Consider the following 25,895-nt stretch of genomic DNA (forward strand, 5'->3'; position numbering starts at 1 on the left):
TGTGGATAAATGTGAAGTTATCCACTTTGGTGGCAAAAACAGGAAAACAGATTATTATCTGAATGGTGGCTGATTAGGAAAAGGGGAGGTGCAACAAGACCTGGGTGTCATTATACACCAGTCATTGAAAGTGGGCATGCAGGTACAGCAGGCGGTGAAAAAGGTGAATGGTATGCTGGCATTCATAGCAAGAGGATTCGAGTACAGGAGCAGGGAGGTACTACTGCAGTTGTACAAGGCCTTGGTGAGACCACACCTGGAGTATTGTGTGCAGTTTTGGTCCCCTAATCTGAGGAAAGACATCCTTGCCATAGAGGGAGTACAAAGAAGGTTCACCAGATTGATTCCTGGGATGGCAGGACTTTCATATGATGAAAGACTGGATCGACTAGGCTTATACTTGTTGGAATTTAGAAGATTGAGGGGGGATCTTATTGAAACATATAAAATCCTAAAGGGATTGGACAGGCTAGATGCAGGAAGATTGTTCCCGATGTTGGGGAAGTCCAGAATGAGGGGTCACAGTTTGAGGATAAAGGGAAAGCCTTTTAGGAATGAGATTAGGAAAAACTTCTTCACACAGAGAGTGGTGAATCTGTGGAGTTCTCTGCCACAGGAAACAGTTGAGGCCAGTTCATTGGCTGTATTTAAGAGGGAGTTAGATATGGCCCTTGTGGCTAAAGGGATCGGGGGTATGGGGGAAGGCTGGTACAGGGTTCTGAGTTGGATGATCAGCCATGATCATACTGAATGGCGGTGCAGGCTCGAAGGGCCGAATGGCCTACTCCTGCACCTATTTTCTGTGCTTCTACGTTTCTATGTAAGAGAGGGTGAAGAAGGTTAATGAGTGTATTATCTGTGCCTGACACCTCTTCTAATGCTCAAATGACTGGCAGGGTGTGCATCCCATAGGTGTCAGGAGTATGGTGGAATAGTTTACACTCATCTAGACAAGTGCAACACCAGGGACATTCAGGAAAAGGTTCGTACACCATCCATTAATTAAACATGCCTTGCCTCCACTGTTGGCCCACTATGGCTGCAGTGCATACCGTCTACAAAATTCATTACAATTATTCACTTGGCCTGCTGTGACAGCATCTCATGAATTCACAACCTCTTGCTGCAAGAAAAACAGGCAACAGTTACATGAGATTATCACCAATCACATATGTCCCTCCTTGTTGCATACTGTCCTGACTTAGAAATATACTGCCAATTCTTGTTTTGCTGGTTGCAAATATTTAACACTCAGCCCAGTAGCATTGCAGGTGGCTGCAGCTGTTTAGGAAGCCATCTCATCACTAACCTCTTAAAGACATTTTGGGATGAACAATAAACACTGGTCTTGCCCAGATACCCAGATCCTATGAAATGAATAAAAGAAGGTGTGAGATGATAGAATTGGTTAAGAGTCTGAGTGGAGTTGCTGAAAGATCAGATTTCATTTTTGCTTTCTCTGATGTTCATTAAACATAAGAGATAAATTTTCCTTCTCTTGAAACTTTGGGACATCTGTCCTGGCACTGAACTCACTGGTTAATTCCCCTCACTAGTTTTTCAGCTTAGCTCTTGACATCTTCCTGAACCTCCATTACCACCAAGGTGCCTACAGCACCAGTCCTATAAACACAGCTTCCTACACTGCACAATGGCGTCCAACAGCAATAACATTCAGTATTCATTTCCTATTTAAGAGACAAAGGTATAATCCCCATCAGGAGAGATTAGTTACACAAAGTTCCTCGGATACCTGATCAGTGCCTTCCATGGGCTAAACATTACTATTGACAAGGCTTTAATTATTGTCACATGTCCCAAGATACAGTAAAAAAAAATTGTTTTGCATGCCGTCCATCCAGATCATCTCACTGCTTAATAGATTGATATAGTACAAGAGAAAAGCAATAACAGAATGCAGAATACGGTGTGATAGTTGCGGAGAAGGTGCAATGCTGGCAGACAATAAGGTACAAGGCAAGTACAAGATAGATTGTCAGGTCAAAAGTCCATCCTACTCCAACAACAGGTGAACAATCTCACTTTGGTATGAACATTTGCCTGTGAATGTGTACCTAGGCATTGTAGAGAAATTCCCACTCTACAATGCACCAGCCATTCAGAGCCAGAGACTGTAATCCACTGGGCATAATTATTTTAATACTTTTTTACATTCACTTATAAATTTCTAGGTGTGGGTGTTATACAATTGTGTATTAGGTACGTTGATTTTCTGTTTCCTCTAAACTCACATCCTTGTTAATTGCCATTCAAGTAAGGATTAAGGATGAAATCTATAAATGCCGGTCTTTAAAATGTTATTTAGGATATTAATAGCAAACAAAAATGTTAATATATGATATTTATAGCACTATCAAAATTAATTATGAATAAAGGAGGTTAGCCTCCACTTCACAGAATTGAGATGTTCTCAAATTATGCAATTTGCTGAATATTTATTTCCTGAAAATTGGCAGCGTAATTTTTGGTGTTCAACTGTAGTTGCAATATTTTATTGCATTGGCAACAGGGGTAGTGGAGAATGGATGGCCAATTCACTATCACTCATTTTACACAACAGCACCACATGCTTTTTCACCAAAAAAAGGAAAACCAGAATGCAGGTATAATCAGGTGGAAATATAGATTAGGAGCATTTGTGCCATATTTCCACTCATTTGACATCTCATTAATCAGCAGTTCTTCAGTCATAGTTTTAATATACCATGATGCGTTTTCACCTCTGTAATGTGTATCGGCCGTGGCTTCCAGATCTACAGCAAAGCAACATGTAGACTGTATAGAGCAAGATGCAGGTAGTACAGAGAGGTCTAGACTGTATACATTGCTTATTAGAAGTTAGACATCCAGTAAGTGTACAATGATAAGCACACAAGGTCAAATATGTTATAGCTTCCTCATTTTTCAGAAACAAAACTAGTTAAATAACTTTTATGCATTTACTAGTTTTATCAATTAAATAGTCTTGGAAATGTTTCAATCCTTGAAATTATATAAGGGTTCATATCTGTTCATCATAGGGAGATGCCAAATATTGTTGATGAGGTATACATCTCTAGATTCACTGAATGTTTCACTTATTGAATTTTAAATAATGTTCTTTGTCAACTGTTCTTCAATAACTGTAGAATCCAATACAGAAGTCATTTCAAATGCACAGTCTTAACTATTTTCTTGAATATCTTGCACTGATATTAAGTGATTGAAATGAACCTTCCCAATCACTCACTGACTCAATGAGATAAACATTGTAGTATCTGATGTCATATTTTCTTATCAGCATCTCAACAAAACCCTTAACAGGGAATCTGAACTTTGCCCTTTCATGGCATGTGTTCTCTTAGTTTTACTTATCTTCCTTCCACTTTCCCTTCCAGATTTGGCTGAACTAGAATTAGATGCATTACTACAATAGTTGATAGATATTTCTAGATGATTGTTTCCTGATATGGCTCGCAGTGTCAATATGCAGTCCAGAGAAAAACTTATAGTAAGATCAGATCCGCCTTGCACATCTTGCTTCTTGAGTGTGTTATTCACAAGACACAGTCATCATTCAGTTTTACCATATGAGGCTGATAAGGAGATGTCAGTTAACATTTAATTCCATGAAATGTTTACGCTGTCAAGCGCATCAGGATCTTAAATACTTGAATAAGATCACCTCATTCTCTTAAACCCCAAGCATATAGGCCCAACTATCTAGATTCTCTTGATAAGGCAAATTTCTACTTCCAGAAATTAGCCTGGTGAATCTCCTTTGGACGGCCTCCAGTGTTACTTTACCTATTTTTAGTTTAAGTCAATAAAAATATGTATGCTATTGCAGATGAGAACTTACCAGCATAGTGAGCAATTTCCTTTAAATATCCTTTGTAAATGTCAACCCCTTCACAATGAAGGCCAAAATGGTGTTTGCTTTAACAGCTGGTTGGGCCTGTCTTCTCACCTTTAGTGACTCATACACTAAACATCTAGGTCCCTCTTATTCCACTTACCTGCAGTCTCTCTCAATTTTGATAACAATCTGCTTTTTGATTTCCCTTACTACTGAAGTCCGTGACCTCTCACTCCTCTTACATTAAACTCACTTTACCAGTATTTTTCCCACAGTCTCAGTGTATCCATATCCCATTGCAGAATCACAATGTTGTCATCAGAACATATTCTTCCAACTTTATTCAGATCATTGGAAAAATTTGGTATCTTTTGTATTATTCCTTCCTTCGGGTCATTTTTGTAAATAATGAACAATTGCATGTCAGCAACTGATCCACTTTCAAACCAGTCCGAATTAGGACAAGTTTGCTCCAACTCCCTGTTTTCAGCTCATTCTAATATAGATCCTCTGATATCACTGTTCTTATATGGTAATTTCCAAATATGTTTTTTTTTAAACATAAATACACAATGTACTATTTTCTTTGTATAATATCTCCCGGTGACATCCTCAAAGGATTGATGCAAATTTGTCAAACATAATTTATCTTTCGTAAAAAGATGTTGCCTCCATTTTATCATATTCAGCTGCCCTTAATGATTTTCTATTTCATCCTTGATTATTGACTCTAACACCTTGCCAATATTAGCTGTTAATTTAATTGGCCTGTAGTTTCCTGTCTTCTGTCTTTATAATCTCTTGAAGCAAGGGTTCTCATTGGATGTTTTCCAATCTACCGTTTTCGTATCCTGCAAGAGTTTAATGAGTTGTAAAAATTTTCAACCAATGAGTTCACAATCTGAACAAACCATTTCCTTAAGTCCCTAGCAACCAATCCATTGGGTCTTAGTGACATGTCCGCCTTTAGCCCCTTGAGGTTCTCTTATATTTTATACCTTCTAAGTGGGATTTCTGTAACTTTTGCCATGTTATTTGAAACTGGCTCATCTGATGCTTTAGCAAAATCTTCCACAGTGAAGACTTCTGGAAAAATAATTCAACACATCTGCCATTTTTTTGCTGTTATTAATTTGCCAGCCTTGTTCTCTAAATGTCCCATATTTACCTTAGCCACATTCTTCATATTCATATATCCAGAGAAATTTTTACTGCTGGTTTATAGACTATCTGCTAGTTTCCTCTCAAAATTAATTTTCTCCTTTCTTATGAGCTTTTCAGGTTTCTACTGCTAGATGCTAAATCTTCCCAGTTCTCTGGTCTACACTAGCCATTGCCACTTTGCGTACCCCATTTTTCAATTTAATATGATCCTTTATCTTTCTTCTTAATCACAGATTGTATTTGTTTCTCCAATGATTCTCAGAAGCATTGCTTTCTTGTACCTTCCTATTGCATCATTTTGAGCAGTTATGCTTTGACACTTACCTTAATTTCAAAAGCATAATTCACCTTTATGAATGCCTACATCTATTCTGCATGAGAACAGAAGGGCTCATATGCTTTATTGCTAACACCAAGGAACTTGGCTTGACCGGATTGCGTGTGAGCTGCTATTTTGCTTTACTGGCGCTCTACATACACTACTTTTATTTCTTCTTGTGTTCAGATCTGAACCCACCCTGTCCCTTCAGCTCTGTACATTGGATTTTCTGGGATGCACTGAGAGTTTTCAGGCTCAGTTTACACTGTGAGTTTATTGCCAAATGAACATTTTAATGCCTGTCAATTTTACTCTGTCTCTTTGTCATTAATGCAGCTTATGTGTTGGTTTAGGTTCCTTGCCTGTTGTTGATTAACATGCAGGGTAATACCAGAGAAATATTTATTTATTTCGAGATACAGCGTCCAGCAAGCCCTTCCAGTCCAACGAGCCACACCAACCAGTAAACCTCAATTTTAACCCTAGCCTAATCATAGGACAGTTTACAGTGACCATTTAACCTCGTCATAGTCATACTTCATTGATCCTGGGGGAAATTGGTTTTCGTTACAGTTGCACCATAAATAATAGATAGTAATAAAACCATAAATAGTTATATAGTAATATGTAAATTATGCCAGTAAGTTATGAAATAAGTCCAGGACCAGCCTTTTGGCTCAGGGTGTCTGACCCTCCAAGGGAGGAGTTGTAAAGTTTGATGGCCACAGGCAGGAATGACTTCCTATGACCCTCTGTGTTGCATCTCGGTGGAATGAGTCTCCGGCTGAATGTACTCCTGTGCCCACCCAGTACATTATGTAGTGGATGGGAGACATTATCCAAGATGGCATGCAACTTGGACAGCATCCTCTTTTCAGACACCACCGTGAGAGAGTCCAGTTCCATCCCTACAACATCACTGGCCTTACGAATGAGTTTGTTGATTCTGTTGATGTCTGCTACCCTCAGCCTGCTGCCCCAGCGCACAACAGCAAACATGATAGCACTGGCCACCACAGACTCATAGAACATCCTCTAACCTACTGATCAGAATGGAAATTGAATAATCTACCTATACCTATATTCCTGCTGCACTTTTCACTGCCTCTGTCAAGCAGCCAACTTAGGCTACGTCCACACTAGACCGGATAAATCTGTAACTGATGCTTTTTCTCTTCGTTTTGACCCTCCGTCCACACTGAAACGGCATTTTCCTCCTCCGAAATGAGAGCTTTTCTAAAGCACTCTCCAGAGTGTTTAAACCTGAAAACGCCTGTTGGCCGTTGTAGTGTGTACAGGGTAACTGGCTAATTTTAAAACCGCTGTCATGACGTGCCGGAACAAATGGTGGCGGCAACGCGGCATTTCATTGTTTTCTTGAACACAACCTCCAACACCACAACAACAATATCTGATAACAGATGTGTAACATCCTAATGTAACATTGTATGGAACTACAAGATAACACTGATGCAGACATGTTTTATACATTTAACACGGTGCTTTATTAATGTATTGCTTGTGCAAACATTCAATAGATGCAATTGTCACTTTTGCCCAGTAACTTGTTTTATTGCACGTGTTAAATACAGCAAAATAATACACAAAGACATGGCAAAAGTAAAGGCAAACAAATGAGGTAACAGCAAATTTCACTTTTGCCCAGTAACAAGCCTTATTGCATTTAGTTGTAGCTGGCGTCCCTTTCATCGGTGAAGAGACTATAACTGTAGGAAATGTTTCTGGACAAATGCGCACCAAATCTTTCGTTTGGCAATTTCCTTTTAAGTTTTTCTAGTCTGTAACTGGACAAACGCACACCAAGTATACCGTTTCCTCTTCGCTTGTTTTCTGTGTGTCCTGCGCATTCCCAGTAGGAGGAGATCCGCCCAAATATCAGTTTTAGTGTGGATGGAGGTATTTTCAAAAACGTCTGGTGTGGACGCCTATCATTTTTATGCAGAACCAGCGTTTTCAAAATTATCCGATCTAGTGTGGACGTAGCCTTATTCAAAGACCCCTCCCACCCTAGACATTCTTCTGTTTCCCTCCTCTCATCAAGCAGAGCATCTGAAGATATGCACCATCAGAGTCAAGGATGACTTCTAAAACACTGTTATAGGACCATTGAATGGACCTCTAGTATTAAGTTAGACTCTTGACATTTGGAGTGGCCCAATGAGTTTGGCTGCACTTTAGAAAGATAGATAGATGAATACTTTATTGATCCCAAAGGAAATTACAGTGTCACAGTAGTATTACAAGTGCACAGATAAAAATGTTAGAAAAGAAGTGGAAAAATTATATAAAAAATAAGTTATCACAAACAGTCTAACAGGAGGGGATCATTATTTCCCTGGCTATAGGTTGACCCATAGAGCCCAATAGCTGAGGATAAGAATAACTATATGAGTGCCCTTTGGAGCAGTGCAGTTTTAGTTTATTACTAAATGTGCTCATCTGCTCAGCCAAGACGGCATGCAGAGGGTGAGAAACATTGTCCAGAATTACCAAGATTTTTCCATAGGGTCTTTTGTTCTATCATAGCCTCCAATGTGTCCACTTTGACTCGTATAACAAAGCCAGCCTTTCTGATCAGTTTATTGAGCCTGTGAGCTCTGATAACCAGTGGATCTCCACTATCCAAGGACTGTCAAAGCTTTCAGTATTGTTGTGGCAATTAAATCTTTGTGTTTGCAAGCATTCAGTAACACTTGATTCATGTTAAATAATGAACCAGTTAAAATTTAAAATTATTCAACATGATACATTTAACATAAAACATTTATACTTAAAACATTTTTAAAAACCATTAAAATCAATTCACATCATTTAAACAATATACATTTCTCTAGAATGACCAGTGTCACCTGTCCCCTGTTTCCTGGTTTGGCCTTGCATAAGGTGAACAGATGGACTTTCCAGTCTGTGAGAACTTGGAGACTGCAGATGTGCATGGTACCCCGTTGAACTACAAAGAGTCCACTGGATTAGCACAGGGGTAGCTACACCCAGTGGCAGCAGGTCAATAGCAAAGAATTTTCACAGCAATATCCAAAAAAAAAATCCAGTTGTTAGTGTCGGCATCAGGCTGAAGAATCTATCTGAAAACTTGTTTACATTTTGATTGAAATGGAGAAAGAAGTTGATGTCAATTCTACTTCAAAATCCTCACAGTAAATGAGTGAGTGGATTGGATAAGCTTCCTGACTATGCTAGTTGTTAGTACTACATGGACTACATCAGTTCTTATCCTCATCACCTCAAGGACAATAGAAATGTGAAATAAGTTATAGCCACGCTTGAAATACTGATGTGTCATCATTGTGTGAAAAAAAATCTTCCCTCACTGAGAGCACAAATCAGATACTTGCTGCAAGTTGCCATGATACGACAAATGTTTACTTGGATTTCATTGGTAATTCTGTTTCTGAAAAGCTGTTTTTATACTTAAGAATTAATTTCATTGCTCACTTATGTTCTTACTTTGTTAACTGTTGTTACGTACCCCGTAACTGGGTTGCCAAACCAGCAGAAATGGATCACTCAGTTGGAGTCTGGAGTACTAGAACTAAGAAAGTTTTATTAAAGAAACAAGCAACACAGTAATCGAAAGGATAATAAATGCAACAGTTCAGCGATGATAAACACACAGGTGCACAGAATTAAGATAACAGCATCAATCAAGCTCTATCGTTGTCTAGGGGTAAATGACCAAATTTCAAAATGACTCAAAGTTCAGTCCAGTTCAGTTCGCAGTAATCGTTGCCATGGCGATGGACAACGTGGGGGGAAGAGAGAGATAGAACAGGAACAACTGATCATTCAGAACGGCTTCACTCACAGACCGGCGAGATGGCTCACAAGCAGCTTTTGGGCGGGTCCTTGGTGATGTCACCTGAGGTCACCGACTGTGACCCCTCCTCCAGATGCGGTCGATCCTCTGCAGTGAACCCGGCACCCAGGCAAGGGCGGACACACACCGGGTTCCCGCTGATCGTACCTTTCCACCCTGGCCGTTGTCCGATACTTCTCACCCACTCGTGAGAGGCGCACCGCTTCCAGGGTCTCGTTGCCTCGGGTGGCGTGTGTGTCTGTCTTAGCGAACCTGTCCCTTTTTATCCCCCTGCTGGGGTATCGCCTGTCCATCACTTCAAACAGTTCAGGGTTCAAAGGGGGAGCCGCTCCAGACAGCTCTCTCCCTCCCACGTCCCTTCATTACACATCTCCAGACGCTGCTCCATTGTTCCTTATCTCTCCTTCCCCTGAGGGCAGGTGGCAGACCAACTGCTGATGTCACTGATGCTAACCCAGGCCAGCAAACATCTTAATTTTATGTGTATTCTCGTCACACTGTGAAGAGTCCCAGTGATGTAAAAAATGGGTGTTGTAACAAGGATGGTTGCCAGACTGGGACCCAAGTGCAGAGGAGATCAGTGAGGAAGATGCACTTGAACTATTTCATTTGTGAATTGATTAGTAGAGAGCATAGTCTAGGCCTTGAGAGTCACTACATAAAGGATAGGTAAGCTCAAGACTGGGCTTACAGGTGTAGGTGTGCTGATAACTAAAACAAGACACAGGTAAAAATAATCTAATAATTAGGGGAGGAGGTACTCCCAGGTGGTCAGATCAAGGCATAACAAGACACTCTCCCTCAACTGCTAAGGCTAGTACCGGATGGCTGATGGTGACGTCTCTACAGTGGAAGTCTCTGATCCGGTTCAGGTCCAGGTTGTCACAGGAGGGAATCCACAAACTTTCCTCTGGGTCATACCTTTCCCAATCCACTACATAATGGAGCTAGCCACAAACCAGACAGGCATCCAGCAGCTGAAGGACAGTGCTCACTGGCTGACAGTTAATGATGCGAGAAACCGAGACAATCTCAGGACTGGCGCCAGCTGATTGCACAGAAGGGGTTTTAGATGGAAGTCATGGAAACTGGATTTGATAGGCTATTGTCTGGCAACTGGAAACTGTATGTAACTGGATCCAACAGAAATGGTCTAATATAGCATGGAGCCAGTTTCCGAGATGCAACCCGCAGAGGAAGATCTTTGGCGGAGATCTAGATCCTTTGACCAGGATGGAATGAAGACTCCAGCCACCTCCGATCGTTGGCTTGCCATTGGTGTTGCAGAGAGGCCTTCAACCAGGCTGCCTGAGCTTTCCTCCATGTCTCCTAGCAACACAAGCCCAGCTGTTCAGCAGATGAGACCCCTGCTCAGGAAACAGAGGTGGTGTATAACCAAACTGACACGCGAAGACAGACATACCTGTAGAAGAGGGGCACAGAGTGTTCTGAGCAAACTCTTCCCAGAGCTGGTGATCATTCCAGGTGGTTGGGATGCCCGACAAAAGGCACCTCAGGGTCTTCTTCAGGTCCTTCGTATGCCCATTGGACTGGGGGTGAAATCCCAATGAGAGACTGACTGTAGCTCCAATGAGCCAACAGAAGGCCTTCTGGAACCTGGAGGTAAACTGAGGATCACCGTCAGAAACAACATCCTGGGAAAAGCAGTATGCTCTGAACACGTGTCTCAACATAAGGTTAGCTGTCTCCTAAGCTGAAGGAACCACCGCCAGTCCACGATGGTAGCAGACCGGTAAAGAGCTCCATGTAGATATGGGACCAGGGACGGGAAGGAATAGGCAGTGGGTGTAGCAGCCCCTGTGGACATGATCTGAGTTCCTTGTTCTGGGTGCAGCTGTGACAAACTGGAATGTATGATTTAACATCCCATCCATGTCCTACCACCAGAATTGTCTCTTGATGAACTCTGCCATTCGAGAGTTCCCCGGACGTCCTGTGACACGTCTTCCCACTATATCATATCTGAACAGACAGAGTGAGGGATGAAAAGGCAACCCTGTGGACCACTACCTGGGTCTGCCTCCTGCTGATGCACTCTCCTGACGATAATGTGAAACCCCCACCCCCACCGCCAATGGGACCGGTGCCACCAATTGGGAGGCTGGGTTCTGGGATGGCAATCAGGTCTAGTGGTTCAAACTGCGAGGAGAGGCTGTCTGGCTTCTAATTTTCAAAACTGAGTGGTAGGTAATGAGAAAATCAAACAGTTAAAAAGGAGAGATCTCCGAACTTGGCACAAATTTAATCACATTGAGTCTTGAATAGTGGGCCAGGTTTTTGTGGTCTGTCGAGACCACAAACGGATGTTTATCCCCCATCCCCCTCCCCAGCCAATATCTCCACTACTCCAGGGCTAATTTGACTGTCAATAGCTCTTTATCCCATATGTCATAGTTCCTCTCCAGAGGAGAGAGCAACTAGGAGAAGAAAGCACAAGAATGAGGTGTTGTAGCATCTCTCAGAGAACATCATTGATAATGGCCTGCAAAACTGCAGGGGGTGTTAATTAATCCAAATGGTATGACGAGATATTCATAGTGGCCAGCAGGAGTGCTAAAAGTGGTCTTCCATCCATCACCATCCCGAGTGCAGACCAAATTGTAAACATTTTAGAGGACCAGTTTGACAAAGATGGTTGCCCCTTGCAATCAGAGGCAAGGGATACTGATGATCTAATGGAAATCTCAATAATCAATACATGGTCAGAGTCACTATCCTTTCTCACCACCAAGAAGCTCGCACCAGCAGGAGATGTGGAGGGTTGAATGAAAGCAGACACTATGGCATCATGGTTGTACTCCTCCATGGCCACTCTTTCTGGAGCTAATAGAGTACAGACTTCCCTAGAGCAGAAAGATTCCAGACAGCAAGTCAATTGCACAGTCATAATTTTAATGAAGCAGGGGGTGTTGTGGCCTGTTTCTTACTAATAAGCTCTAGTAGGTCTGCATACTTGGCAGGAACTTGGGACAGCTCAGGAAAGGCAGGAGGCAGCCCAGGAGGGGTGGATGGGCAGGTGGCTTGGCAGTGAGAAGACCGTCTGTGGAGTGCACTGTCGGTCCAGTCAATTTGTGAGTTGTGGAGGTCTGACCGTAGATGTCCTGAGATTAATGGGAACTCAGGAGAATGAATAATGTAAAACTGGATAGTCCAGGCATGCTGTTTTGTGTACAGACAGATGGCAACAATCAAGTGGCAGATCCTCCCGGGGCCCAGAGGTCTTTCATCCCAAACGAAGCTCATGACTGGTTGGTCAAGTTGGGCCAGGGGAATTTGGAGATCCCTCATTAACCCGAGGTCATGAAATTGCCTGCTAGAGCAGAATGCACAAAGGCTTCATGGGCATGATATTGTTTACCCCAGGAGATGGAGATAGACAGCTCAACCATGGATCTAGCAGATCTAGGAGGAATAGTAAAGTCTGCAACAGACGTTCCTTCCCTGGGTGGTCTGAATTTTTCCTGACAACTCAGGACAGGCGGAATGGAAATGGCCCAGCTCACCACAGTAGAGGCAACACTTTCTGTAGGAAGAGGTGCAGTTGACGTTTCAGGCCGAGACCCTTCGTCAGGACGTCCTGAAACGTCGACTGCACCTCTTCCTACAGATGCTGCCTAGCCTGCTGCGTTCACCAGCAACTTTGATGTGTGTTGCTTGAATTTCCAGCATCTGCAGAACTCCTGTTGTTGGCAACACTTTCCCTTCATTTTCCAGTTCCTGCTCAGCTGGAGAAAATCAGCTTGCCCAGATGCATTGGTTCCTCTGGAGAAAGCAGGGAAGTATACATGACCATACCGAGAATGATGAGGCTGGTGGGGCTCGGAGAATGGAAACCCTAGAAAACTCACTGTGGCATTCTCTTTTCTTCTTTCCTGGAGATGATTGTCAACCTGGATGGAGTTATTGGTGAGAGTCTCAAGATCTTAGGCTGGGCCTCTGGCTGTCAGTTCATCTTTAATTTCACCTGATAACCCACAATGGAACATGGGTATAAGAGCTTTAGTGTTCCAAGCTCTCTCTACTGCCAGGGTGCGGTACTTGATTATGTACAACACACTACAGGTACCCAGGGAAAGCTGGAGTTGTTGGTCGGCTACCTCTTGACTGCTGACTGGGTGGTAAAACTCCCTCTTCACCTCCCTGATGAAGAGTGGTGCATCTGCACAACTTGGAGAGTTCTTCACCCAGACCACTGTAGCCCAGGTGAGAGCTTTGCTAGAGAGAAGAGAGACGATATAGGTCACTTTGCAATGGTTGGAAGGGAACTTAGTGAGTTGCAGCTCAAAAGCCAGTGAACACTGTGTAAGAAACCTTCTACAAGTCCCTGGGTTTCGATCAAATCACTCGGGTGCAACAAATTCAGGCACCACCATGGGACCCGTGATGAACCAAAACAGGACAAAGGGGTGATATATCTATATTGGCTGGAGACTCAGGAACTGTGGTAGCAGCTGGGGTTTTCTAGCTCAGCCAGATAGTCTCAATGAGCAACTACAACTGCGAGGTGGTCAAGGTGTGCTAGAGCATATGCTCACGTCTACTCACCATGACTTTGTAGCCAGCCAGCACTGATTGGAGATGCGCATACAAGGCTGAATCCATGAAAGATTCACTCTTGCTGTCACAAGGGTGGTTGCCTTGCTGGGTTTGAACCTGAATTGTTATGGTCTGTACCTTTAACCACAGGATTACCTGAAGAGCCTTCGACCAAGTGGACCCAAGTGCAGAGGTGACCAGAGATGAGGGTGGATTTGAACAAATAATCTTGATTTGTGCATTGGTTAGTGGAGAACACAGGCTAGGACTCAAGAATTACCATACAAAAAGTAGGTAAACTCAAGACTGAGCAAAGATGAACAAAACAGAAGGAACTTAATTAAACAAACAAAACAAGGCACAGATCTACTGATAAGTAAAACAAAGTCACAGGTGAAATAATCAACTAACAATCACAGGGAGGAGGAACATCAGAGCCTGGAGAACTCAGGCATCCTCAAGTGGTCAGAGTATGCAGAATTCAGATCTCAAAGCCATGTTATTCAGCAGTAACTTCCATAAATTTCTCTGACTTCTTAGCTTGGTCATTTCAAAAAATGAAAAGTCAAGTTTATACTTGCCTGTTTTTGTTGTAATATTTTATAATACACATTTGTATGCTGTAAACAGGGTCAAAGTGTAGCCATTATTTGTGGAAATTCCACCTTACATTGATGTTTCATCTTTAGGAAAAAGGTAACCTTTTTCACTTCTATCCTTAGGTTTTCACCAATGGAATCACAAATAAACTTGTCGGCTGTCATGTGGACCAAGACATGGAAGAAGTTGTTCTAGTAAGAATATATGGCAACATGACAGAACGTTTTATAGACCGCGAGAATGAGGTGAAAAACTTTCAAATTCTTCATGCTCACCACCGTGCTCCAGAACTTTACTGTACTTTTCAAAATGGAATATGCTATGAATTCATCAAAGGAACAGTCTTAGACATGTGGCTGCTCAGGAACCCTTCCATTTTCAGGTAGAAAACTTTGCATATTTATTTTTCTTCTTTACAGCTTGAAGTATTGTTTTAGTGTAGCTTTGGATAACCTTGAACCTGGCTAAGGTAGCATAATCAATTAAGTAGATTTAAGTGATTTCTTTTCATATCTGGGCCTTTTTCACAGAGTTTCTTGGAAGTCAGATGGGAAAATTGGATTAAGTGCCAAGAAAAATGAAGAGGATAAGTTGGATAAGATGAACTTAATGAAGTCTTGCGGTAGATGGGAGTGGGAGGAATATGATTTCAAGGTCCAGGTATGAAAACTTTGGGAGGGTTCTGTCTGAATGAAACAAGAGTTTGGAAAGAGCAACAGAGGCAGACTTTTCTGAAGGAAATTTTTCAATTATATCATTCCATGGCATCACTTATTATTATTTAGATCCCTTTTCCAAAACTTTTCAACCTCTCACCCATCTGCCTATTTAATCATATGTTGACTTATGCCTCAAGCATTAATCATAGAAGCAAATGATATAGTCTTATAGAGTTCTGGCACCTAAAGTTTTATTGTGTTCATTTTGTAAAATTTTAACACATTTAACCATGTATTTGTGATTCAAGGATTCAAGGCAATCTTCTTTATAACTGTCCAAATATTCAATAATATAAGACTTTACATTTGACAATTAAAATTTTGCTTTCTGGAATATCTATTCTGCAAACATAAATGTTTGCCTTTTCAGATAGAAGACAATATGTGTATCATAAATATTTTTGCTTATTATATATGGCAAAGTGCTTGAGATTTGTCATCAACGTAATGTCTTTTCATGTGTCACCTGAAGTCATAAACTCAATTAAAAATAGATCCATTTGTATAATGCAGCTAAAATTGCATGACATCATTTGGTAAATTCTCCACCATGATGTGATACTAGCCTTTGCAAAAACTTAAAAATATTATGTTGCTATGCTTTGAGATTAAAATGTGGCACTACTGTAGTCATACAAAAAAAGCTAGTGTAATGGCATACATTTTTATTACTTCTTTGGGTAGGATATGAAAATATACTTTTTATCATTGCCATGCATTGAAATTTAAGATTTTATTTCAAACAGCAGTAGAAATGATTCTTTTTTTTTGGTATAATAGGCTTCCATAATATATAGAAGTTTTTAAAGGTACTAGAGTAATGTAGCCTCCAGTCTCTAGGTGGGGCAGTGGGTTGGCCAATAAATCCTTTCACTGACCTGGGTTTAAGTGTGCATTTTTTGGTTAGTAAGCTAACCTCTGAGGAGAGAAAAGAGAAGTTATTCATTTTTTGGCCCTGTATGCCAAGAAATGTATTTATTGTATTCTTGCTTTAGAGCATTGATTCTGAGGTTGTTCCAGCAAATTGCACATTGGAAACTATGATTCAATGTTGGGTCACTTTATAAATGTACTGCAGTTTCCATGGAGTTGGTTCCCTTCAGTTTACCACTGTAAATGGAATAAAAGGTATGATAAGCAAAAATATAGTGTTGAAAATTGCAGATTTTTGTGTGCATCATGCACTCACTATCTTTCATATATATATGTTTAGCAATAAGTAATCAAACCACTGTGCAGAATGCCACTTCTTGGTACAGTTTTGCATGAGGGTTGTTGCCAAGAAATATCTATGTGCCAACTTTCTGCAAATCCTGCATTACATATCCAAGAAAATAGGTTAAAATGCAAAAGTCTGAAAAACAATTGCAAACTGGATTGGAATTTCAATGATTCTCAAACCAACAGTAGCAGAGAAAAGACCTTATTGATTTAAAATTTTGTTCAAACTGCAAAAAGAAAATATAAATAAAGGAGACTGATCTAGTTTTCTTGAATATTTTCTTGATTCATTGAATGGTATCTGATCCATACATTTATTATTAATATCTACCAGCTACTTCCAGTTACCTATTGGTGCTCCTAGTTTTAAGTTTTTCTTTTTGAGGGACTGGTCACTCATTATTCATCTGTACTTACAATTGTCTCTGTAGTTGCCAAGTACTCAATGGAAAAAGCAAATATGGTAATATTTAAGAGAAGAGCTGTGAGAATTTGGCCAACAGGATTTAGTCCATGCAATCTTGTTGCTTCTAACCACTTTCATTGCTGAAAGAGAACTAGTAAATATAAAATAAGTTTTCCTTGTTTATATTTGCAAATTTCCCTGCAAAAATTTGGTTGGGATTTCTTAGCCTCAGTTCCTTTCTGAATGCAATTATTGAACAAGCTGGTTTTTGTGACATTCTGTTGGGTGCCATTAGTTAACCAATTTTAAGGATTGAGGCATGTTGAATAAACAACTGTCTTTGCTTGAGTTTGATGAGTGACTATAAATAATTCAGCAGTGCTATTTTATGCAGCAAGTACAGATATTTTACAAGAATATACAAATCTATTGCTTTAAACTTCAATTATCCACCACAGCTGCATTCACTTTCTTTATAACACTAACAAATTTAATGCATCTCTTCTACATCTTAAGTGTACTCACTATAACCGTGTGTAAGTTTTCACTTATCTGGACACCCCCATGGTCAATTCAATGTGACGTTAAATGTTTTTCATGCAGCTACTGGAATCTAGAGCAACACTCAATATCCTGGAGAAACTCAGCAGCTCAGGCAACATCTATGAAAGGAAATGGACAGTTTTATGTTTCAGGTTAAGACCCTTCATCTGAACTGATAGACAAAGGGGAGCCAAGATAAAAAGATGGAAGGAAAGGGTGGAGCAAGAGGTAGGAAGGGTGACAAGACAGAATGAGGAGGGGAGAGTGGATATAGTGACAGATTCTGGAAGGTGATGGGTAGAAAAGTCAAAAGGCTGAACATGAAAGGATTTGATAGGACAGGAGGGTTTCAATGCAGAATAAGATGGATTTATTTTATTCAGTTTCATAGTTTGTCTTTCCCGTGCTGCCACATTTGGGTGACTGGACACATATTGGGATTGAGTAATGCTTATGTGTGGTTGGAAACAGAGTGAATTCACTCTGTTTTATATTGAAATAACCATTTGTAGAATCAACTGATGCCAAAACAAAGTACAATTGAATCCATGTTTGACATTTACTACTGCATATGAATACCACTAAGAGAGCGGATGTTGTGAAATGTAATTGCTTCAAGAACTGGTACAAAAAGCATGTGGCCCAAGATGGCACTTGTTCCTTTATTATCGGCCCCTAGGGTGGGTTTATTGCGGGTTTCAGTCCATCTTATGGGCCCCTATTTCATACAGCTATCCTATGAAATAGCAGAGCTCAGCAGCGTTGCCTTAATGTCCAAGGAATATCACCTTTGCAGCTTCTGCAGGGAGACAACTCAATGTCAAGATCTTTTATATTGTTGTGCTTTCAGTGAGCCACCCAAGATAATGTCTGTAGTTCCCCTTCCTAGATCCCTGAGACAAAAGCCTCTTAGTTGGTTTGTGTGTGACAGATAAGAGCGGTAAAAAGAGGACAAAATTGGGAACTGATGGGCAAATGGACCTTGAGGGATGGCATGAAATTATCATTGTTGCCATCATCATCATCGAGAGAGATTTGCCAACTTTACACTCTACATCTGTTTTCTTTTACTGTGCTAGCTCTGGGGAAAGGAATGGAGATAAATAAGATGAGAAGAGCTGTGCTAGAGAAGAGGAGATCATGAATTAGATAAAGCCCATGAATCCTTTGCCAGCTTGCTTTTTAAGGCATTGTACCACTTTGCACACACTGAACTGCCAGAATAGGAACAGAATGCTTAACAGCTCAGTCACCTATTCTTCAAGACTTCTGCATCTGATGATTCACCCAGTCATCCAGGAACAATGTTCATAGCACTGGACAAAAGCAAATGTATAGAGTGTTCTCCCTCGCTGGCAGTAATCAGTCCTCTAGAAGGGTGATGAAGAGCCAGAAGAGAGATGCTGGAATTATAAAGCAGTCAGCAGCTTGATACAGATAGACATGTCTTCATTTTTTTTTTTTTTTTTTGCAAATTTGCAACTTTTAAAAGTAGGTTTGGATGTGCTTAGTGAAAACAACCAGCTGAGGGACAGTCGTGCTGCAGGGTCTTTTTCAATTTTCTGCATTTTATCTCTTTCATCGCAGTGCCTCCTCTGGGTATAAAATGTGGTTTGACCTCTAATAGTTTTAAATATCAGAACATTTTAAAACACAAATGCTGCTACACTCCCTGCAGCTATACAGCTCAGTCCAATCCCTCTTGTTTATCAACTTAGCTGTCTGCTCTTTTAGCTGCCTGCTGCATTTCCCACCTTGCCTGTTAGTTAATTGATTTGATTTCTGCTTGTGGTATGCAGCTGCAAACAGTGTTAAGGATGTTGGTCCTCTTTGGGACTGACAGAGCCAAAGCCTCACACTGATCTCAGAGTGATTTTTTGCCAATTATTTCAGCAGATTTCTCTCACAATAGCTTCACAAGCACAATGGCCAAAATCCTGAGGAAACATTTTAAGCAATCATTTTGCCAGGCTCCCACCAAGGTAGCAGAATAATAACTTGCAAAAAGGCACCTTGTGGACATTCTTCTGAAAACAAAGTTCAAGTTAATTATCAAATTATGCATACCATATACAACCTTGAGATTCATCTTGCAGGCAGCCACAAAACAAAGAAGCACGATAGAAGCTGTGAAAGCCACACACCGCAATGACCAACCAACTTCCAAAGTCCTAAAGAAGACAAATTGTGCAAATAGTTTAAAAAGAAGTAAATAAATAATATATAGAAAATGAGCCGCAGTTCCCCGAAAGTGAGTCCAAGGCTAAGGAGTCAGTGCAGTGCTGAGCTGAGTGCAGCCAGGTCAGAAGCTAGATGTCCACAGGGCAACGACAGCTTCCAAACCCAGATACGTGGGACCCAAGATGCTTGCACCTCCCACCCGATGGCAGTAGTGAGAAGAGAGGGAGACGAGTCAAAGGCAGGCAGACATACGTTTGTTTTCTGCTTGATGCTTTAATCAGAAAGGAGTAATGGAGCAGGGCAGGGGTTCCATTTCCACCCTCAGGCCTTGACACCATGTCCACACCCAGGCCATATCTGCATTCTCATGAATCAAGTTCGCCAAATCATACAGGAGATCTTAGAATTGCTAGTTCATTTAGATAGTTCAATTACAGGCTGCAGATAGCAGTGATTGTAGTTCAAAAAAGTATATCTAGTCATAGTCGTAGTCATACTTTATTGATCCCGGGGGAAATTGGTTAAGTATCTAGTAGCTGCCCACAAAACATTACCGTATGTTCCCTGTGACATCTTGGAACCATTTTGGGGAAAACCGATGCAACAGTTACATTTAAAAGTTGTCTCTGTTTTTAAAAAATAGAGATTACCCATTTAAGATAAAGATGAAGATTTTTTTCTCTCAGAGTGCTGTCACTCTCTGGAACTCTCTTCCTCAAAGGATAGCTGATACAGAATCTTGGAACATTCTTTTAGAAGTACTTCCCTTACTGAAAAGTAGCACTCCTGCTATTGCCTAGCTCTACAATATCCAAACAACAGGAATCCTGCAGATGCTGGAAATTCAAGCAACACACATCAAAGTTGCTGGTGAACGCAGCAGGCCAGGCAGCATCTCTAGGAAGAGGTACAGTCGACGTTTCAGGCCGAGACCCTTCGTCAGGACTGAAACATCGACTGTACCTCTTCCTAGAGATGCTGCCTGGCCTGCTGCGTTCACCAGCAACTTTGATGTGTGTTTCTACAATATCCAGTGTATTTTTTCTATGGCCAATGCAGGGTTATATTATTATGTTCCATGTGGTGAGTTTCCAGACTAGTGTGATAAAGGTAGTTCCCAACTGGTAATTAAAAGTACCTGGGATAAATTCAAGCAACAGAACAGCAATAGAACTTCAAATAGAATCATAGAGATATGATATGGCCTTTAGCATTATCAAGAAAAAGGATAGAATCAGAGAGGACAGGAAAATTTTTAATTGGGGAAGGGCAAATTATGAGGCTATAAGGCTAGAACTTGCAGGTGTGAATTGGGATGATGTTTTTGCAGGGAAATGTACTATGGACATGTGGTTGATGTTCAGAGATCTTTTGCAGGATGTTAGGGATAAATTTGTCCCGGTGAGGAAGATAAAGAATGGTAGGGTAAAGGAACCATGGGTGACAAGTGAGGTGGAAAAACTAGTCAGGTGGAAGAAGGCAGCATACATGAGGTTTAGGAAGCAAGGATCAGATGGGTCTATTGAGGAATATAGGGAAGCAAGAAAGGAGCTTAAGAAGGGGCCGAGAAGAGCAAGAAGGGGGCATGAGAAGGTCTTGGTGAGTAGGGTAAAGGAAAACCCCAAGGCATTCTTCAATTATGTGAAGAAAAAAAGGATGACAGGAGTGAAGGTAGGACCGATTAGAGATAAAGGGGGGAAGATGTGCCTGGAGGTTGTGGAAGTGAGCGAGGTCCTCAATGAATACTTCTCTTTGGTATTCACCAATGAGAGGGAACTTGATGATGGTGAGGACAATATGAGTGAGGTTGATGTTCTGGAGCATGTTGATATTAAGGGAGAGGAGGTGTTGGAGTTGTTAAAATACTTTAGGACGGATAAGTCTCCGGGGCCTGACAGAATATTCCCCAGGCTGCTCCACGAGGCGAGAGTGAGGTTGATGTTCTGGAGCATGTTGATATTAAGGGAGAGGAGGTGTTGGAGTTGTTAAAATACATTAGGACGGATAAGTCTCCGGGGCCTGACAGAATATTCCCCAGGCTGCTCCACGAGGCGAGAGAAGAGATTGCTAAGCCTCTGGCTAGGATCTTTATGTCCTCGTTGTCCAGAGGAATGGTACCGGAGGATTGGAGGGAGGCGGATGTTGTCCCCTTGTTCAAAAAAGGTAGTAGGGATAGTCCGGGTAATTATAGACCAGTGAGCCTTACGTCTGTGGTGGGAAAGCTGTTGGAAAAGATTCTTAGAGATAGGATCTCTGGGCATTTAGAGAATCATGGTCTGATCAGGGACAGTCAGCATGGCTTTGTGAAGGGCAGATCCTGTCTAACAAGCCTGATAGAGTTCTTTGAGGAGGTGACCAGGCATATAGATGAGGGTAGTGCAGTGGATGTGATCTATATGGATTTTAGTAAGGCATTTGACAAGGTTCCAAACGGTAGGCTTATTCAGAAAGTCAGAAGGCATGGGATCCAGGAAAGTTTGGCCAGGTGGATTCTGATTTGGCTTGCCTGCAGAAGGCAGAGGGTCGTGGTGGAGGGAGTACATTCAGATTGGAGGATTGTGACTAGTGGTGTCCCACAAGGATCTGTTCTGGGACCTCTACTTTTCGTGATTTTTATTAACGACCTGGATGTGGGGGTAGAAGGGTGGGTTAGCAAGTTTGCAGATGACACAAAGGTTGGTGGTGTTGTAGATAGTGTAGAGGATTGTCAAAGATTGCAGAGAGACATTGATAGGATGCAGAAGTGGGCTGAGAAGTGGCAGATGGAGTTCAACCCGGAGAAGTGTGAGGTGGTACACTTTGGAAGGACAAACTCCAAGGCAGAGTACAAAGTAAATGGCAGGATACTTGGTAGTGTGGAGGAGCAGAGGGATCTGGGGGTATATGTCCACTGATCCCTGAAAGTTGCCTCACAGGGGGATAGGGTAGTTAAGAAAGCTTATGGGGTGTTAGCTTTCATAAGTTGAGGGATAGAGTTTAAGAGTCGTGATGTAATGATGCAGCTCTGTAAAACTCTGGTTAGGCCACACTTGGAGTCCTGTGTCCAGTTCTGGTCGCCTCGCTATAGGAAGGATGTGGAAGCATTGGAAAGGGTACAGAGGAGATTTACCAGGATGCTGCCTGGTTTAGAGAGTATGCATTATGATCAGAGATTAAGGGAGCTAGGGCTTTACTCTTTGGAGAGAAGGAGGATGAGAGGAGACATGGTAGATGTGTACAAGATAATAAGAGGAATAGATAGAGTGGATAGCCAGTGCCTCTTCCCCAGGGCACCACTGCTCAATACAAGATGACATGGCTTTAAGGTAAGGGGTGGAAGTTCAAGGGGGATATTAGAGGAAGGTTTTTTACTCAGAGTGGTTGGTGCGTGGAATGCACTGCCTGAGTCAGTGGTGGAGGCAGATACACTAGTGAAGTTTAAGAGACTACTAGACAGGTATATGGAGGAATTTAAGGTGTGGGGCTTATATGGGAGGCAGGGTTTGAGGGTCAGCACAACATTGTGGGCCGAAGAGCCTGTACTGTGCTGTACTATTCTATGTTCTATATGTAGGACAGAAACAGGTTGTTTGGTCCACCTGGATCATACTAACCAAGATGCCTCCCTGAGCTAGTTCTATTTGCCTGTGTTTGGCCTATATTTCCTCTAAACCTTCCTGCTCTAAACCTGTGCCTGATGGTCCTAGTTCTGGGACAGAGCAAAAAACACTGGCAACTTTTTCATCAAGACAGTATGAGGCATGAGCTGCCAGGGGAAGTGGTTGAAGCAAGTGCAAACGCTTCCTCCAGCAGCTCATTCCACATACAGCCTTGATGGAAAAAGCTGCCTTTCAGGTTCCTACTAAATATCTGCACTCTCACTTTAAACTGATGCCCCCCAGTTCTTGATTTCCCAACCCTGAGAAAAGGACTATGGGAGGATCTCTGCTCCTCATAGCTTCATAAGATCACCACTATCTGGGCGTGGGATTTGCATGTTGCATGTATCAGCTAGTAAACTAGCACATTCCCCAACTGGTCTGTGGCAGTGTTTTCTTTTTCTCTACCCAGAACTAGGACCATCAGGCACAGGACATATTTGGATCTCAAGGCAAACAAGATCAGATACTTCACAGAGAGTGATGATGATATGAGGAACAGTACAGCGACATTTAACTATTAAGACTAACAACAATCATGCAAATTAGAGCTAAAGAATACAATTCGAGTGTTCAAAATGATCAAACTTCTGCTTATACTCGGGTGTTTTTAAAGATATCAATTGGAGATGACATTGCATGCTTACTGCAGCTGATGTGAATATGGTTTAGCAGATGTAGTTTTTAATCTAATTCAATGTCCAAGAAACTTTTGTGTTTATTAATTAATCATTCTTTTTTTACTCCAAGTATTAATGACATTTGAAGCATGAATTGCCTTTTCTTCCCACAGTACAATATTATTCCTGGTTTTCTTGAAGAGGTTAAATGCATGGTCGGTTAATATCCTTTTCTAGTAAATCAATGTACATCATTAATGTGTTTTCTTTAAACCCCACCAACCCTAAAAGCTCTGGAAATTAAAGGAAGCCTAATGACTGAGGTTATGAGCCCCAGCACATTTTTGAGAGATTCAGTAAAACCATGGATTCTTGCAATGAGACAGAACAGAACACTTTTAATGTGTTTTGTTCCAAAAAAAAAAGCTATAAAAGGGGTCTTGAAAAGTTTACTTTGAAAAGCGTGCCAGTTATCTTAAGTGTTTATGGCCGTTATACTTCCTCCATCCTCACAACTATATAAAGTCTATGCCCTGAGGATCCAAGACCTCTTATTGTATTCTTATTTTGATATGGATGATCAGAATAAAATGCAAAACACGTTCTTCCCCCAGTTTAATGTAATGTATGACAGTAAGATTCCTCAGCACAAGTTCTGCATCTATTTCTTCAACCATCACCACCAACATACCCAATCGTCGTTATAACAATTTTTCTCCTAAACTCTCAAATTGATTTTGATGGCTAATTCCATGCTACTGGAGTTCTAGCAGTGGGATTGAAAGGTAAAAGATGATGTTTGTCAGATTCTCACAGGCTATAGATTTTCTCTACTTAGATGAATGGATAGAAGGCCGCAGATATGTCCCCAGATTTTCCACCTGCCAGTCCCTGCTTATACCACTACCGGCTGGGATCATGAGATACCAGTCCTTTATTAGAAGTGCAACAAGAAGTCATTCTTCATGAGTGAATCAACTATTTGGAACAAACAGAATATCTAAACACAAACATCCTAACTTTTCACTTTGCACTTTATGTATTATAGCTGTTGCACTATGCTCTGCAGTCCTTCCAAGTGACGCAACACTTCGCCGGTGAATCTGTTGAAGTCGTCTATTGTATCAGGTGCTCCTAATACGGCCTCCTCTGTGTAAATTGGGAGAATGCTTTGTGGAGTACCTCCACTCCATCTGTCAAAAGCAGAATTTCCCAGTGGCCAACTATTTTAAATCCTATCCCCATTCCCATTCTGACATGTTCAACCATGGTCTCCACTTCTGCCATGACAAGGCCACCCTTAGAGTGCAAGAGCAACACCTCATTTTCTGTCTACATAACCTCCAACCAGATTTCATGAACATCGATTTCTCCTTCCAGTATTTTTACCTCCCCCTTCCCTCTTCTTCTATTCCTCACTCTGGCCTCTTACCTCTTCTCCTCATCTACCTACCACCTCCCTCTGGTGCCCCTCCTTCTGCCCTTTCTCTGATGGTCCACTCTGCTTTCCTATCAGATTCCTCCTTCTCCTGCCCATTACCTTTCCCAACCACCTAGCTTCATCCATCACCTTCTAGCTAATCCTCCTTCCCTTCCCCCAACTTTTAATTTGGACATCATCTTCCTTCTTTTCCTGACCTGAAGAAAGATCTCAGACTGAAACCACAACTATTTATTCATTTGCATAGGTGCTTCCTGACCTGCTGAGATCCTCTGACATTTTGTGTGTGTTATTATGTTCTACATTTTTTCTTTTTGCCACTTCAATGTGTTTCTGTATGGAATGATTTGTACCAATTGTACGCAAAACAAAAGGCTTTTCAATGTATCCCAGTACATTTGAACAATAATATACCAATAGCAAACTCAATACAGTTTGTCATGTGAAAACATTTGATGAGGAATACTGAAATCTGAAAGAAAATCAGGAACTTTCAGTCATAATTATCTTTCTCTATTTTCAAATGCAGTAGATATGTATAGCTATATTGTCAGTAGTTATTCTGACTGACTTTCCTCATTCAATATACATTATTTTTCAGATATGGAACTCTTTATAATTTTATTTTAACTATTTTGACAAAAAATCTGATTTCAAGACAATGAAAGAAAGTTAGTACAGCATAAGAGCATTAGCTGCCTTTCTTGTTCATTTATTCTTCAGGATCAATGCACTACAGGTGAGTATATTGCCCATCTCTAGTTGTCCCTG

General features: G+C 41.3%; 1 protein-coding gene across 1 annotated transcript in view; it reads left to right on the top strand.

The window, feature by feature from the left end:
* LOC134354274 (ethanolamine kinase 1-like) overlaps nt 1-25,895 on the top strand; it is a 462,806-nt gene that overhangs the window by 68,531 nt on the left and 368,380 nt on the right. Inside the window, exon 2 of the mRNA XM_063063189.1 lies at nt 14,478-14,737. Within this exon, the coding sequence (XP_062919259.1) occupies nt 14,478-14,737 (260 nt within the window). The remainder of the gene's footprint in view (nt 1-14,477; nt 14,738-25,895) is intronic.

The sequence above is a fragment of the Mobula hypostoma genome, chromosome 11 (genome assembly GCF_963921235.1).
Source record: "Mobula hypostoma chromosome 11, sMobHyp1.1, whole genome shotgun sequence".
Taxonomy (NCBI): Eukaryota; Metazoa; Chordata; class Chondrichthyes; order Myliobatiformes; family Myliobatidae; genus Mobula; species Mobula hypostoma.